Source organism: Sus scrofa, chromosome 14 (assembly GCF_000003025.6).
Source record: "Sus scrofa isolate TJ Tabasco breed Duroc chromosome 14, Sscrofa11.1, whole genome shotgun sequence".
In the NCBI taxonomy this organism is placed as follows: domain Eukaryota; kingdom Metazoa; phylum Chordata; class Mammalia; order Artiodactyla; family Suidae; genus Sus; species Sus scrofa.
The window spans coordinates 135,368,249-135,386,175 of NC_010456.5; the positions used below are offsets into that span (position 1 = coordinate 135,368,249).

Genomic DNA, 17,927 nt, shown 5'->3' on the forward strand with positions numbered 1-17,927 from the left:
TAGGGGTTGAATCCGAGCTGTAGCCACCGGCCTACACCATAGTCACAGCAACGCGGGATCCGACCTGCATCTGCGACCTACACCACAGCTCATGGCAATGCCGGATCTTTAACCTACTGAGCGAGGCCAGGGACTTAACCCACATCCTCGTGGATCCTAGTCAGATTCACTTCCACTGAGCCACGACGGGAACTCCCTGGAACAGTCTCTTTTTAATTTCACGTACCAGTAGGGTTTTCTGGTGAGCAGACACGCTGGTGGCTGGCCCCTGTCACCTCAGAGGAGGTGGGGACGGGAACACTGCCTGATGGACTCAGTGATTCTGAAGAACAAGATCCCTGGGCACCAACACCATTGCGTGTTTTCAGGGTGACCTTCGCCCTTGAAGCGTTAGCCTTTGTGGACAGACCTGTTTCCAAGGGCACCCTCACAGCAGCAATGTCACTGTGCCATCAAATCCTAGGGCTGGACATCTGCCTGCAGGACTTCAAAAGGGCAGGTAGCAAAGATGCAAGGCGAGGGAGCCGTATGGGATGTTAGGAGCCATCAGACCCACGCCCCACCTCCGTGTGGTTGGAGAATTCCCAGCTCAGGACGGCTTGTCTGAGGTCAGAGCCAGTGACTTCCCTGAACCGTCATCCCCACCCGGGGCCTCCGCCACCAGCTGCCGCGTGTGGGGTGGGGGTGTGCCAGCTTCTCCGAACAATCCCTCTAAGTTAATTACAAGTAGGAAGGGGACGAGGAGCATTTTAAGGCGACAGTAAAACACAGTAATGCCTTCAGAAATGCCGTGGGCTCCACGTGCGTCACTAACGGAGTTTCCTGCGAGCAGAATGCCAACATCTATTGGCTTCATTAAAAGGAAATAAAACTCAGCCCTCGGAACCTTTGAGTCCAAAGCTCAGGCTCTGACTCTGTCTGATCTCAGCTCTGAGTAATGAGAGAAGCGACGGAACTGGCAAAGTGGATGCCGGCACGGCGGCAGAAATGGCAAAAGTGTCAAACGGCCGCCTCTGCCTGGGCCGGGGTGGCTGGCACCTTCTGCTGGGGGCCGGTCAAGATCAAGATGTTCACGCGGAGTCCCGGGAACAACCCACCCAGCTCCTCACCCGGCGGGTAGATGGTCCTGGGATCTGGCAGAGGGACCTGGTGTGAGGCTGAGTGACAGGAGTGGGGACTGGTTCCCAAAACCTTCCTCCAATGGCACAACCAGAACACTGAACGTGGAACATGAGTGTGGGGGGTCCAATGCCTTTTCAGCCCAGAAATGAACAATTTATCGCAGATGACTTAGCGTGAGAATGTGCCTTTCCCACGACGGCTGGGTGGCAGTAAAAGCAGATGGATGGAACCAACTTGTGTGACAAGGATGGCGGTTCCCACAGCGGGGAGGCTGGGACCTCGTCCTGCCCACTGCTTGCCCTGCAGCAGTGTTGAACCTGCCAAGCACAGGGGTGACCTTGGGCCCGGAGGACTCACCCGGCAGTTTTCACAGCACAGCCCATGTGCACAGACAGCATCTGGCTTCAGGGTACAGGTGGTGGCGTTGCAGCAGAGGTTCACACACTCCTGGGGACGGGAACGGGTTTGACAGGTCACAGGGAGCATCTGCTCACCTGAAGCAGAGGTTGCACCTTAAGTGACTGCACCTTTTAAGGAAAGAGCGAGCCAGAGAACCAGCCTGACCGAGCACTGTCTGCATGGGTGAGAAAGCGAAGCTTCCGGTAAGTGTTTTTGAATAGCCTGGGAGAGGCAGCACTTGCATATCTTTCAGGAGGGGCGGAGGGACCCAGACAGGAGGGGACCAGGAGGTCATTCACGTCAGGGCAGCTGGGGCACCTGCGTGCGTGTGCAGGGTGCCGGTGCGAGTGGGGGGGGTCCCCGATTATCGCTGGCTGCTGGCTTATTGCAGCGAATTGTATCAGCATCACCAGCATACTCTGAACTTAAAAATATACACAGATGCATACAGACTTTGCTCTTCCAAGACTGATGCAGAGTTTAGTCTAGGGCACACAGGCAGGAAATGAAATCAAATTGATGAGGTCTGAGCCACAGCCCCTGCAATCTAAGCAAAGGCCATAGATGGGCTCTCGGCACAGGTGGGCTGTCTCACTGGACAGGACACTCCTCAGGTCAGAAATAGACTTCAGAATGAGCGAGAGGCTGGAAGGAGGTCTGTGCCTATTGCCTGGCAAGGGATTTAAACAGAACAGTGAAACAGTGGCTGGATGGTCCTGAGATAAAAGGGAGAGAGGGAGAGAGCTCTCAGTTATGCCGTGTGTCACAGGTACCCAATGTCTTCTAACAAAAAGGAAACAAGAGGTTGTCACCTTTTGCTTGGCTCTCAACGAAAGGCCGGACACATCTATCGAGGGAACGTATGCTGTCTTTGTGTTTGCAACATTGCAACAACTTGGAGTTTACACATTTTGGAAGAAACTGAATTATCATTAGAAGAGTTCAAGAGTCTTCAGTATTAATAAATTTATCAATGTCCTTTTATGTAATATATGATGCATGCTGAAGAATTTACATACTCTTGGCAGCAGAGACGCCCATCATATGCTATTTCAATAGGATATAGTTTACGCCCACAAACCATCTTCCATGAATAAATTCATCATGAGTATCATAAATGCAATTAATAATAATTTTGTTGATAATCCACATTTATGGCTAATCCAGACATCCGAACTGTACCCTGGGCAAAACTTGATGAATTATGCTCTCATTTAGAGTTTACTAATTAATGAATTAATTAACTCTTTTTATCTTTTTTTAGGCTACATCTGCAGCACATGGAGGCTCCCAGAACTAGGGGTCCAATCGGAGCTACAGCTGCTGGCCTACACCACAGGCATGCCAATGCCAGATCCGAGCTACACCTGCAACTGACACCACAGTGCATGGCCACGCCGGATCCTTAACCCACCAAGCGAGGCCAGGGATCAAACTTGTGTCCTTGTGGATGCGAGTCAGAATCGTTTCCACTGAGCCACGATGGGAACTCCTAGTGTTTACTATTGGCTCCTATTATACATACCGCCAAAGTTATTACATTTTAAATTTGTTCAAGGACTTTATAAACATCCGGAGTGTATACTATCTACAATAAGATAAAACTGCCAACCAGAAGCCATAGCTGCAACTTTCATGACAGTAAAGGTTTGTAACTCATAATCATCGAGGAAGTTGTTTTGTTTTTTAAATGAGGTCCATCAATTGCACTCCTGATCAGTGCATATCACACATACAGCAATGCCGTCCTGTACATTATGGTCCAAACAGCTCTCCTAAGGACGCATTAACCAAACTGCAGATTCTCTTGCTTTCTAAGTTAAATGACCATCCTAAAACTGGGTCCCAAGAGCCTTTAAGAACGACCTCCCACCCCCCCACCAAATTACAGAAGAATCTAAGCAGGAGTTCAAATGGAAATACAGCCAAGTAGAATGGTTTTGACTTCAAAGGGGATGGATAATGTGAGAGAGATAACTAAGTTTAAAAGATATTTGCAAGCTACTGGCATCCTATTGACTTTAAACAAGGAGATAAGGCTGCTTTCTCAACCCTATTAGCCCGGAAGAATGAGTGAGTTGTCAGGATATCCTTATGGTTATTGTAAATCCAAGGCCCTGGACGAAAGGCTTCAGCACGCACTTGCCTTTCAACTACCCAGAATCTATTTCTTCTGCAGCGCTCTGTTTCTCAGAAGAAACAAATTCTTCATCTGCTGATGCATTTATTATTTCAGTACTCAATAGAGGAGTTCAACAGAGTCAGTGAACACTAAGTCTCCAAAGAAGAAAGAGTAATGAAGCCATGGGAGAACTCTCAGCGAATGCCCTAATTGTCATGCTTGGGTTGTAGGTAACAGACACGGATTCTTAACCACAAAGAACTGGAGTTAACACTCTCATGCATCTTCTTGAAGACAGAGGCCGTTATTTCTAGGAGCAAGGGAGCAGAGGCTGGGTGCAGTCGTGAGCTGGGGAAGTTGTCCTGACCCCATTCACTCACTTGATGTGGTGACACAGATCTTTCATGGACCAGGGCTCGAGGGAGCCCATGTGGAACACAAGCATGCTGGACATTTCCAGGGCCCGAGCTGTGGCTGAGTAGGGAGGTAAAGAACCTAGGCTCACAGGTCTGACCAAACGTTTTTGGAAACTGGAAATGGGCTTTCATACCACCAGCCACAGTTTGAGCTTAAACCTTGAAAAGCAAAAATAAAAAAATAAAATAAAGACAGAACACTAAACATGGAAGCAAAAGTCTTGCCCTGACTTGGGAAGATTTCTTGGACGAAAGAACCTTGGATGGGGAGGATAAGAGTTCTCTTCAAATATCAAGAACTGCTGCTATTAAATAAGGACCCCATGTACAGAAATACACAGTTGGGAATTACAGGCACCGAGAGAGAATACGGCTCTACAGAAGCCAGGAGTCTGATTTCATCAAAGCTGGCCTGCAACGCCACAGGCTGCCTGGAGAGACAGTGGACACCCCGTGAAAGCTGAACGACTCCTTGCTGGAGGTAAAAGAGAAGGTCAGGGCATCAAGCTGGCAACTTTCAGGCACCCAAGCATTTGCTTGCATGATGGGGGTGATGCTGGTGGTGGGGTTGGTGGTGGAGCTGGTGGGGACAAGGATGGGGTGGTGACGGCAGTGGAAATAGCAGCAGTGGAAGTGCTCTCAGGGGTGATGGGGAGGGTGGCAGTGATGCTGGTGGCCTCGCTGGTATACAGAATAAACGCTGCTAATAGAGTCATTCCAAACCCGAGAGTTCACAGCTCCACGAAGAGCTGTCAAATTTATTTGATTAATAAACAATTATAAGGAATCCAAATCAAAGATAAACCATTGCAAGTCAACATGGCCTCTCCTGAGAAATCTGGGTAATTTAAACAAATTTTGCTTTTTGTAAAAAAGCAATTAGAAAAAGTCTCCCAGCAATTCCCGCTCTGCATAACCCATCCCGTGATGGTCTGAAGTTTCCCTCCACTGGTCTGAACGAGGGTTTCATCCTTAGGACTTGTTCCTGCACAGTAACTACTCTCTACGCGTTGTGAGCAAATTAAACCGCGCTGTGGACCGTGCCGGGTCCCGAGCTTGGCCATGGGTCCTGAGCTTGGCAAGGGCACGAAAATATTTGATCCAACTATCTCCTCAACTCCCGTCCCCCGGTACTTATATTCACTCCCAGCATTCTTGCAGAAATGGTCAGACTGTGACCAAGAGCCTTCCCGCTGAAGGAGGAAACCGGGCTGGGATGTGATGAAAATCCATAACCAGTTGTTCGGTTGATGAACACAGGAATGTGCAGGATGCCCCAGAGTCTCAGCGCAATTTCCCTGCCATCCTCGAATCCCCCTTTCAGAGCAGCCCCCCAAGACCTGCTCTTCCTCAGCCGGCATTAAGCCCACGTGTGAAGCTGGCTGAGCCCGCCTTGAGCGCGTCAGCCCCGGTGGGAGGGGATCCCACTCTAGACAGCCTCCTGTACAAATGACTTGCTGTCATTTAATCTAAACACAACCTCCTCCAAGCTCTGAGGGGGTCCTTGTTTTTACAGGCCGTCTCCCTGTGTCTTGTCTCTGTCTCTCCTTCCCAGGATTATTCAGAGATTAACAAATGGCTGTTAGAAGTTTTATGTTGATTAACTTTATCTCGGACCCTACAGAAACAAGAATATTTCCTGATGGGAGCTAGAAAGCGGGGTTCAATCAGCCCTTGGCTGGAGACAAATGTTCCCTGCTTTCGTTATTGCTTCGGAAAGCAGACAAGCAGGCAAGAAGCCCGAGAGCCTCAGGCTGTGCACACAGAGGAGGCCGCAGCAGCAAGGGCAGGATTGCAACTCTTGGTGAAAAGCGAATGCTGCTGCTTCGAATTCCCCTCTGGTCTCGCACCTTCCAGAGAGCCAAAGACATGGCGCGTAGTAGCCATGCGAAGTGAGCATTCCAAGGCTTTTCTTCTTTGTCAGCCTCAAAGCTAAATGCTTTTTCATTGTTCTTGTCCTCACCCTGCGACAGGGAAGATTCTTTATCTCCTTAGACCAGCGACACAACTTACTCTACGTGGCACTTCACATTCAGGAAGGCCACCCCGGCTTACGGGGCTTGTTCAAAGGGGCCCTGTAGGACTTGCCTGTCCTGGATTTCTAGTGCTTTCCTTCTGCTGTGATCCCCTCGGGTGCCGGCTTCTTTGCCCAGCCGCGAATGCGAGGCGGATGTTCGGGAAATGTCTCTCTTACCTCCGGCTCCCCACAGTCGCACTCCTCGCCCTCTTCCACGTATCCGTTCCCGCACTTCTGGCCCCCGAAGGACGGCTGCACCTCCGGCAGGTTGAAAAGACACACGCCCATGCCCTTCTCCAGGCTGGCCTCCAGGTCCTTCCGGCTGCAGCTGCTGAACACCACGGGGAACGGGTACCTGCGGAGGAGAGCCAGCCTGTCAGTCCCCAGGGCGCAGAATGGCCTCAGGCGTCCTCCTGGCACAGCTGGAGTGGAGCCCACGGGCACCCTTTGCCCAGGCGGCCACTGTTAGGCTCAGTGAGCAAAGGCCTGAAGCTATACCCGAGGTCCAATCCTGCACCCTTCCACCACCACTGACCTGAAAGCATTTATCCAAAAAGAAATGGCCTTTCGATGGCTTTTGAATCAACAAGTTCAGACAGAGTCCGTGTGAAATGATACAACAGAAAGTGAATTCTTAGGGTCTGCAGCTTGTGACGTGAACATAGTTACCAAGGTCATGCTGGAAAGGACAAAGGTTTTAAAACGGAACTTTGAAAAGTCTTTAAGCCATTTTGAGTTTATTTTTGTGTAGGGTGTGAGGCAGTATCCTAACTTCAGTGACCAGAATGGCCATCATCAGAAATTCTACAAATAACAAATTCTGGAGAGAGGGTAGAGAAAACGGAAACCTCCCACATAGTTGATGGGAATGGAAATTGGTACAACCGCAACGGAGGACAGAATGGAGGTTCCTTCAAAAACTAAAAAGAGAGCTACCCTAGGATCTAGGAATCCCACTCCTGGGCATCTACCTGGAAAAGAGGAAAATTCCAATTTGAAAAGATACATGCACCCCAATGTTCCTTGTAGCACTACTTATACTAGCCAAGACATGGAAGCAACTTAAATGTCCATCAACAGAAGACTGGATAAAGCAGATGTGGTATACATGCACGATGGAGTATTACTCAGTCGTAAAAAAGAACAAAATAATGCCATTTGCAGCAACATGGATGGACCTAGAAATTGTCATACTAAGTCAGACAGAGATAGACAAAAATCATATGATACCACTTATATGCAGAATCTAAAAAAAATGATACAAATGAACTTATTTACAGAACAAAAATAGACTCATAGACACAGAAAACAAATGCATGGTTGACAAAGATGAAAGGGGGTGGGGAAGGACACATCAGAAGTAGGATTAGCAGATACATACTACTGTGTATAAAACAGATAACAAGGGCCCACTGTGTGGCACAGGGAACTATAATCAACATCTTGTAAGAAATTATTAATGGAAAAGGATCTTATAATAACCTATAATGGGAAAGAATCTATATGCCTAATGGAATCACTTTGCTATACCCCCCAAAACTCACACAACATTGTAGATTAACTGTATTTCAATAAAGAATAAAAATAAATAAAGAGTATGAAGAAAAAAACAAAGAGCAAGCACAAATAAATAAAAAAAAGAATAAAAATAAAGGGGAGTTTCCGTTGTGGCTCAGTGGTGAATGAAACCGACCAGTATCCATGAGGATGTAGGTTCGATCCCTGACCCTGCTCTGTGGGTTAAGAGTCTGGCATTGCTGTGGCTGTGGTGTATAGGCTGGCAGCTGAAGCTCCGATTTGACCTCTAGCTTGGGACCTTCCAAAAAATAATGATAATAAAGGCAATCGCGATCGCAAAGGCGGGAAAAAGTACAAATGGCTGAGCTTATCAATCCCTGGGTTTTAAGGTCACAGTCCCCATGGGGTCAAGGGCAGCCCACACTGCTCCGCTGGGGCCTGTGAGAGGCAGATCGCTGTCCTCCAAGCACGGCTCCAAGAGAACGGAGGTAGCCAGAAGCGCAGGTCCTGCTCCTGCCTCGAGTCAGGGACACGGCAGAGCTGCTCGACTTCCCTGCGAAGTTCGGGCTCCTGCGTCCACGGAATAGAGGGGCTGTGGCGCCCCCCTGCACCGGGGGCAAGGGGCCGTGGGATCATTCTTGGTGACAGAATTGGCAGAGGTGAAGGGATGTGGGTTACTTCCGGTGGAAGATGGTGAAGTGACTGCCCCTTCCTTTTGTTTCGTCCTTGTCCCTGCTGCCGGCGGAGCTCAGAGTATTCCAACATCCTGGGCGGTGGAGGAGCCAGACATGGCACCAGGTCCTGACTCACTGGCCAGCCCTGAGCCCCCAGTGTCACATGGAAGGGAAACACGTCTCTGTTACAGTAAGCCACTGACAATGGGGCAGGGGGCAGTTTCTACAATAGCTGCTGCTCCAGACATATGCTCTCTCCCTCTTTCACAAATGCATCTTCCCCTGCCTCAAGCAGCATTGTCACAAGGGAGAAGCAGACCAGAAACGCAGAAGGTTTTGCCACTTAGTGAGGGAGCAGGCCTGCTGACCAGCAAGCCCAGGCCCCCCTCCCCTGCAGACAATTACAGGATGGCCTTATAAGTGGGTCCCTATCAACTGGCCAATCCAACGCACGCTGCTATGTTTCCCTGAGGACGGCAGACGAGGCGCCGTTTAATGACCGAGTTTGGCACTATTTCAGAATCGTGATGCTGTCCAGGGCCCAACGGGCGAGACTGTACTATCTTCCCAAGTGCTTTCTGTCAGTTTCAGGTTATTAACACTGAAGCATAATTCTAACCTACAGATAAATGCATGCAAGTCTTGCTCTTAGATACCGAGGCAATAAACCAGGGCTTATCTGTAGTGCTGGGACGAAGTTTCTTTCAAATCCTTTGTAATTTCCCTTTTTTAATTTTTTTCTTTTTCTTCTTTTTTTTTTTTTTTTGCTGCACCCTCAGCATGCAGAAGTTCCCAGGCCAGGGACTGAACCTGAGCCGCTGCTGTAACAACAGCGGCTCCTTAACCCGCTGCACCACAGGGAAACTTTCCTTGGCATCAGGTCAATTACTCCGGGTATCAAAGTGAGGCTGAATAGTTTCAGATGATGCGACCCCAGAAAAATTGGAATTCTGTCCATTTAGAAGGGCTTTGTACGTCACGCAGCGAATTGAGGCCAGTGCTTTCCTTTGTGAAGGAGGAGGTGGAACCTTCTCCGTGTGAGCTGTTAGTAGGACACGTGCATCTTGGGGCCTGGCTGCGGGGGGGATGAAGCCTCATTCTCACTCAGTGCTGTGTAATCAGGAGTTGGGATGAACTCTCATCCATTCGTTCTGGGAGGGGACTGATTTCTAGAACATGTTAACAGTTAATTAGGAAAGACATCAGGATAAATTGCAAGCCTCGAGAAGGGTTTTCTAGCAAGATCCATGGTAGTTTCGAGAAGCCCAGGGACAGAATGGTACCTAGGGAGCAGAGGGTGGCTGCTGGCATCCTGGACTGAAGAGCATAGGCCAGCAAATCCTCTCCTGGTGTCGTTTAAAAAACAAGGACGTTATGGGGTGTTTTTTGGGGGCGGTTGACATTTTTAAAAAGGGATAGAAACAAGATGAATGATATCCATTTAAGTCCAGGTTGTAAGGCGGGTCTGGGAGAGGAGGGCAGAACAGATCATTATGGGCAAAAAATGACTCTTTCTGTGTCTGCGTGGGATGTGGTCGGACAGAGGGAGAGCTACCTGCGTCATAACACATTTCCAGCTCTCAGTTGCTTCCTGTTCTGTTGAAGCAAGAACCCCAAATGCTTTTAAAGTTCTCTCTCACTTGGAATCGTGGGTAACTAATATCCCCCCAATTCACAGGTTCCCAAGCCTGCTCTGAGGAACGGTGTCTGGACACCAATGCCCTGAAGAGCCTCTGAACAACAAAGCAGCAACGTTCTCCTCGGATGCCAAACACGTGGTGATGAGTTCACTGTGCCTGGTCCTTTCTCACAGTCCCTCACGGACAGCTCAGAGCCGGCCTCACACCACACAGCCTGATTTCACCAAGGCCGTGTCTGCCTCTTCTCCACCAGCACAATTAAAATCTCAGCAGCCGGCCCCGAGCCCATGTTGAGTGGGTCCTCTCTCCCTCCGGTCTGGACCAAAGTGACCCCAGAGAGGCCCCCTGGGAAGGCCAGCGACCCCTCCCCACACCTTCCTGCCTTCTCCGAGGCCTGGGCTGGTCACCACTTCTACCTCTGCGTGAGGATGGAGAAACGCCTCTGCCCAACGCCGAGAAGTCTCCTCATCAAGCAAATGGCAATGTGATCGAAGGGCCTTTTGCATCCGCGGCGTATCTATGCTGCCTCCAGCCTTTCATGATGTCTCATCACGGAGCACCGGTGACTACTTCCGGTGGGATATTCCTGAGCCCTATTTGGGCATCTAGACAGAGTCAGGTTTTAGCGGGAGAAAAGCTGAATAACCTGTCCCTTACTGTTCAATTAGTTTGCCGATAATGCATTCAGCATCTACTATGTGCCAGGCATTGTTCTAGGCTTTCGGGATGTGGGAAGGGATAAAACATACAAACATCCCGGCCATCATGGAGCTTGCAGATAAGGGAGCAGATCGGGCACGTTAGAAAGGGGTGGAAGTTAACGGCCAGGCATGACTGGCCTAGAAGACTCTTCAGCAAAAGCGGCACGCTCTTCTTTCAGTAACACACCCTGAGGGGCCACCCCTTCCCCAGAGAAGACTCCCCCCAGGCCTTCGAGGTCATGCCCACGGCGAAAGACAAACCTGGAGCCTTGCTGGATGAGGGAAGGGAGTTTGCTCTGCATGGACCAAACGGCGATAATGCCCGGAGGTCTTTTTATAAGAATTTCAAACCCTTATTCCCCTCTCCTTGTTTTTGGCAAACTAGTTTTGACTGACAAGCAAGGATCTGCACACGGATGTATCTCCCTCCTGCTGGGATCCTCTCGGTCAAGTGCTTGTGGGAAGAAATAAGAGCATCCCTAAAAACTACATCTAACCCAATGGTCTCCCTCAATAAACAGAATTCAGGGATCTAAAATGATTTGCAGGAGTTCGCACTGTGGCACAGTGAGTTCAGGATCTGAATGCAGAAGCTTGAGTCACTATAGATGTGTGGGTTCGATCCCCAGCCCGATGCAGTGTGTTAAAAGATCCAGCATTGCTGCAGCTCGGAATTCAATCCCTGGACCAGGAACCTCCATATATCATGGATGCAGCCAAAAAATATTACTGCGTATCTCAAGACATAAGAGATTTGATAATACCAAGTATTAGACTCCTCTAGTTACAACAGAGTCCTAATTCGTACATATTCAAACACCTCTTATACTCAAAGAGCCACTGGCTGCACAGTGCCTCGTGCACAAGAGACGCCACTGACAGTCAGCTTAAGGAGTCAGAGACTAGTTCACTGGTTGCATGAACAATGTACCAGGGGACCATGAACGAGACATGGGGTCCGCCCCAGCCCAGTGTCCGGAGTCCGGTCAGGATCTAGCAGCGCAGACTATTCAGATTGCTATTTTGCCATTTGGCCACACAAGAGAGTGACTCCAGGAAGATGCTTGGCACTGCCAGTCTCATCGCCCTGCTTCCCAGGTACCAACGCTGCTTCTGAACCGTGGATGGCAGCAGAATTAAACCTTTCATGCGGTAGGATCACTACTCCTTCATTTAGTCCTTCAACCACTGACTCGGCAGAGAAGTAACGATGTTTAAAGCTCTGAGGAGGATCCCAGATGATTCAAACACGGCCCCAGCCCTTCCCCCGTCCCCTTGCTGAATGTTTGCCCACTGCCCCCGCACTGCTTCTCCATTCGTGTAAATAAAATACCAGAAACACCTTCACATATATAAACACATCATGTGTATTTATCCACATATAGAAATTATATAAAATAATGTATATAATTATACTGAATTGATATATACTGCATTTTTGGAATAACTACTGAGAATCTGCTTTGAGTTACATGACCCATCGTTATTTTCTTCTTGTAATTTCTTATTTAAATAATTTTTGTTTCTTTTTTGACCACAGCATATGTGGCATATGGAGTTCTTCCTGCCAGGGATCAGATCTGAGCCTTTGTTGCAGCTATAGCAATGCCAGGTCCTTTAACTCACCCCATGGAATCTGCACACTGGCGCCACAGAGAGACGCCGCCGCCGATCCCGTTGCACCTCGGGGGGGAGTTCTTATTTAAAACTTTTAAAACAACCTGGTGAGATGGGTATTATTATTCCCATTTTGCAAATGAGGAGAAACTGAAGAGGTGACAGTTAGGGGATGGCAGAGGCTAGATTTGAAAATAATAAATTCAGTTATTTGAAAAACTCGTTCTCCTCCCTGTTGCTATCAGTTCAGCACTGGACCGCCTGCAGTAAACGGCGGAAACCAGGACAGTGGTCAATACACTTGATGTGCTGATTCACATACGATTTACATGCAAAGGAAGAATCCTTCCACCACCCAGATCAGAGCTCCTCAGCGCGGGGTCCCGGCTTCAGCATCACCAGGCAACCTACCAGAGACACAAATGCACAGGCTCCACCCGGACCCGCTGCCTCAGAAAAACTCAAGGGTGGAGCCCAGCAACTACACGCTTAACGAGCTCTCCCGGTGATTTTATCTTCCACCGAGGTTAAACTCGCCTGACACAGAAATGCACCACTTACAGATATATAATCCAGTGGCTTTTAGGTCATTTCCTATGCCATGCAACCACCACCTCTAATTCCAGAACATCCTCCTGAGCCCGCAAACAAACCCCAGCCTGTGAAGCAGTCACTCCTCACCCCCTGCCCCCCACCCCCACACCCAGTCTCTGTCAACCACTCCTCTGCTTTCCGGCTCTGAATTTGTCTAGTCTGGACATTTCATGTACATGGAATCATCCAACATGTGACCCTGCACGCCTGGCTTCTTTCACTCGCCTGTTTTTAAGGTTCATCCCTGCTGTAGCATGACTAGCACTTCATTTTTTTCCATGATTGAATGATATTCCATTGTGAGAAAGACTACACCAAAACGTATCTGTTCATCAGCTGACCATCACAGGTGATCCACCAAAATTAATATTTGGGAACTGGCCTAGGCTTAAAATGCAAACATTGTCAATATAACATATGGGCAAATCCATATCTTTGTGCAAATAAGAAATACAAACTAGGTGCTTTATAGGTCACTTTTTTTTTTTTGTCTTTTTAGGGCTGCACCTGAGGCATATGGAAGTTCCCAGGCTAGGGGTCCAATAAGAGCTATAGCTGCCAGGCTGCCCCACAGCCACAGCAACTCGGGATCCGAGCCACGTCTCCGACCTACACCACAGCTCGTGGCAACGCCGGATCCTTATCCCACTGAGTGAGGCCAGGGATCGAACTCGTGTCCTCATGGATGCTAGTCGGGTTTGTTAACTGCTGAGCCATGGCAGGAACTCCTAGGTCCCCTTTCTGGTACTGAGAAATACTTCTGTTTTCCACTGTGGTTCATTTTCTAAGAAAGGCTCAACGTACAGCATTTTGAAAGCTGGTATGATGTTAGGCATGTGGTGGAACTTCCATGAGTGTCTGTCTCTTAAAGCCAAATTCAAATCACAGAGTTTCGCTTGTCTTTAAGTATTATAGCCAGTTAACAGATTAATCACTGTCTTCTACTAATTAACGGGCCACAAAACGTTCTGCCCATGAACAGAGAGATGTTTCTGTTCTGAAAAAAGTTCCTTCCACTTGCTTCAAGCTCTGAAACATGGGAGCTCTGCCTTCCTTTGGCTCATTTTCCTTTCTTATTTCATGGCCTTATTCCCTGGACAATTAATAAAAAGAACCTCAAATTGGGTCACACCGTTGCTCATGACATTGACAATCCCCGCAGCCCAAGGTCAACAGTTTAAAAAGGCAAAGGCTTAGCTTCTTCCCCAGCTTTCGGCAAACTCCTCACAACGTGCTTTTTAATACTTTTCATAAATTATCCCCAATATGTCAGGACAGCAGCTAATTGAATTGACATATAGCAGCAATAAGCTGGTGCAAAGCAATCCAATGGCAAATTATTCAGAAAAGAAGCCCTTTTGCATGATACGTTCTTTTGGCACAAGAACGCTTGAAAATGAATTCACCTAAGGAGCCTGAAAAAAGAGCTGCTTGCAGTTCACAGGCAGAGACACTGTGCCAGGGTGGCTGACTCCTGCCCAGATGTGACCTCTTGGTTAGACACGTCTGTCCTTTCCCCTAATATTTAACTCCCAAGGACACTTGGGGGCACATTTATCATGCTGAATGCAAGATGAGACATCAAAAGGGGATGAAAGAGACAGCTGGGGGATTTTGGAAAGCACACACACACCCCACTTCTCCAAAGAGGAATGCCACTTACGGCTTTTCCCACCACAAAGGCAGTCACGGCTTAATAGTTCAGTCATCACAAAGCTGCCAAGTAAAACATTATTAGGGGTTACTTTCACTTTGACAAATCTGAAGTCAGAAAATTCTTTTCTTGTAGGGGCCTATTGTGCGTCTCTGCCGTATTCTTGGGGGTGAAGCGTACTAAGCCCATTTATCAATCTTGACAGTGGAAGTCGGGAGTTATCTGCCTTGCAAAAAGCTCCCTGGGAATTACTCTGTCTTGCTGGAAATGAGGCAGCCAGGGACAGCAGCTGCCGTCAGGCTGGATTCACCTGGGCTACAGGTCACTGTTCTCGATGCTTCTTTTGATCTCACTGCCTCACCAACAAACAGGTGCTGGGTCCGAAAGCATCCGGATTTCCCAGCTCCAAGCTCTGGAGGTGACAACGGTCCACATGCTTACTGCAGGAAAGAAACGCAAGGGATGGAGGAAGAAGGATGGACCAGTTGGGGCAGATGCTGAGAACGGCCTGGAGAGGACTCAATGATGTGGCAGGAAGAGCCAACGTCGCAGGAAACTGGGGAGGGGAAGCCATCCAGATTTCTCTGTTTAAATCGACTCGGGGGGAAAAAAAAGAGAAAACCTCACATCTTCCACAGCTGATAAATGATTAGACGGTAAAAGGGATAACTGGTTTGGGGAAATACATTGCTGACATCCTGCTTCCTACTGATTTTTTTCTGGCAGACTGAAACGGAGTTCTATTTTCTCCTGACGGTGGAAAGTGACGGATGCAGCAGGCATTCTCTATCTGAGCACAGGGCACAGAGAGGGCAGAGGAGAGTGAAAACTGGAAGGCTAAGGCTGAGCACCCCATCAGTTAAAACTTAAGCTCAGATTTAAAACCAAGCCTCAGTCTTCACATCTCTAAACTGGGAATAAAAACTAACTCACATGCCAAGGGAAAGGACAAATGGGCTTTAAACACAGATGGGAAAGTCTTGGGTTACTTTCAAAGACGTCAATTGCTAGCATTTGCATGAAAGAGACATGCATTTCTTTTTCTCACTCAGAGGTACTGTTTTGGCTTATTTCAAATTACCAACTGCCAGTGCCTTGTAGTTCTAGAGCTTAGAAACATTTTCCAATATGTACCCAAATGCATTACGTTTGCAGCCAAAATGTAGCCATCTTTCAACTGTAAAACCACAAGTACAAGTAAATTAAAGAGGATGATTCAGGCAAAGGAATCATCAAGCAGTTAAAGAGGATCCCTCGCTTGAATACACAGATGGCGTTAGAGGCTGCTTTTTCTGGAAGGGCCGGGCTGTTTCTAGCTCAACCAGAGCATGGGCTCAGGCGCGTAAACAACCAACTGAAGGACCAACACAAACCAACAAAGACGCTGTTTAGATGACTGTTACCTGTGGTTGTTCTCAATTCCTGCAACTTTTTTTCCGCATGACTTTCCCAAAGCTCCTGCGACATGAGCTCCCTGCCTCATTCTCCCGACCTTGTCCTCCACAGCCGAGGCCAGGTGCTGGGAGTGGACAGTGGTCACAGACAGACCAGGCCTGCCCTCTGTTCTCTCACAACAGAGACTCTTTATCCCAATTTCTGCTACTGGCTTGAAGAGCTTTCCCCGAAACAACCAGGAAGAAGCAGTTCGGGGCCAGTTCTACGCATTCCTGGTTCCTGTAGGAGCAAGTTCCCACGTTGTCACTGTCTCCTGGGGGGACACGAGGCCCGCTTACAGCAAGCGGGTGCAAGAGGTCTTGGCTGCGATGGGCTTTGCTCGGCCGAGTTTCAACCCCAAAGTTCTAGGGCCATCTTCAGAAAAATCTTCCGGTCTTTCACAATCATGCCTGGGAATAAAAACTTGCAATCACCTTGCACAGAATTCAGCAGTGACCGACAAGCATGCGCAGTTGGGGCAGGCGGTGGTGACCGGCCTTGTTGTCGGCAGCCTGGCAGGACTGAGGTGCAGCTCAAGGTCACCCCATTTCCGGGCTTTTGATTTCATTTCACCTGCAGGTCTGGGATGAAGAATAAAATGTTGATACCACTCTTGAGCGTGGCCCTGCGGTGGCCCTGGAGCTTGGTGGGCACCCTGGGCTCACTCACCGCAGGGTGAGTCAGATTACATCATTCCTATTTGACAGGTGAGGACACTGAGGCTCAGGGAGGTGAGACACCTCGCCACAGCCCCGCGGTTCCAGAGTCAGGACCGCAGACTGAGCTTTCTCACCTGTAGGCCTGCGTTCTTCCGGCGAACTACCCTGGGGCTCTGGGGCAGCCAGGAGGCCGCCAGCAGCAGCAGATGCCAGGAGTGAGCCCAGGGCAGGGGCCTCAGGCACGACCTGGCACAAAAGGCCTGGAGTCAGCATCCAGGAGGAGATGGGCAGCTGCCCAGGTGCCGCGTGCTCCCGCAGCCGGGTGATGGTCAAGGTGAAGCCCACGGTCCCGCGTGCTCCTCCAAGCGCACCTTCCAGCCCCTCCGGAACGTCTCTGATGCCGAGAAAAACGATGGGCGGAGCTTGGGATTGACGGAGAACACCTGCGGGCATGCGCACACCTGACGGAGGTTGGGCGCCTGATCCGGGTCTCAACGACCTTTGAGCTTCGGGCAGAAGAAACCTCCCCCACCCGGGAGGCAGCGTGCTTTCCAGGACTCTCCTGGGTCGGGTGGGAGGTACACGCTCTGTCCGGCCAAGGGCACCCAGTGCGACCCTGAGCATCCCGGCTCACACACCAGGATCGAAGCCAGGTGCAACCCACAGGGAGACCTCACCCTCGTGCCAGCTCCAGAAATGGCACGGGATGGCGACAGGACTAAACGCTCAACCCCGCGGGCCTTCCAGATGGGCCCCGGACGGGCACGTGGACCACCCGGCCGGGAGCCAATGATCAAAAACGTCGGTCGTCGGACGCGTCCACTGTTAACAGCAAACACCTGGGGCCCAGGATGGAGCCGTCTGCGCCACGTGATCATTCATGTTTTTAACACGTGAACTTTGACCTCTGTTCCTCCTCCCCAGAAACCAATTAAAGTGCCGATGTAATGTAATGTCCCAGGATTTTTCATAAAGCAGGGGACCAGCTGAGCTCTGGTCAGTTGAGAGGCGCACAGGGAGCCTCTAGGCATCACCCAAAAGTAGACCTTTCACTTCTGTGCTCTGATGGCCACTTCCTCCTGAACCCAGTCCTGAAAGGCAGGGGGCTCAGGCAGGGGAGCAGAAGCACAGTGGGGGACCCAGCCCACCCGGCCGGGTCTTCAGCGGGCTTTCAGCTTCGAGACAGCATAGTCTCCGCGTGGGGCTCGTGGGGGTTGGGGCTCTGGCAGACACGGACAGATCCCGGGATTTATGGAGGGCAGTTTCCTCGGCCAGGGGCCTCTGCCCTCCCCTCCTGCCCCAGCAGACAGACGTGTCTGCATCATGCCAGTTGCTCCTGCCGACTCTGCAAGTTTGTAAC

General features: G+C 49.6%; 1 protein-coding gene across 4 annotated transcripts in view; it reads right to left on the reverse strand.

Moving 5' to 3' along the window:
• The window catches only part of ADAM12 (ADAM metallopeptidase domain 12), a 379,957-nt gene that overhangs the window by 66,061 nt on the left and 295,969 nt on the right, over positions 1-17,927 (reverse strand). For all 4 annotated transcript variants that reach the window (XM_021072593.1, XM_021072591.1, XM_021072592.1 and 1 more), the window contains 2 exons: positions 6,254-6,431; positions 1,480-1,569 (listed from right to left, as the gene is read on the reverse strand). In XM_021072593.1, coding sequence (XP_020928252.1) covers positions 1,480-1,569; positions 6,254-6,431 — 268 coding nt within the window. The remainder of the gene's footprint in view (positions 1-1,479; positions 1,570-6,253; positions 6,432-17,927) is intronic.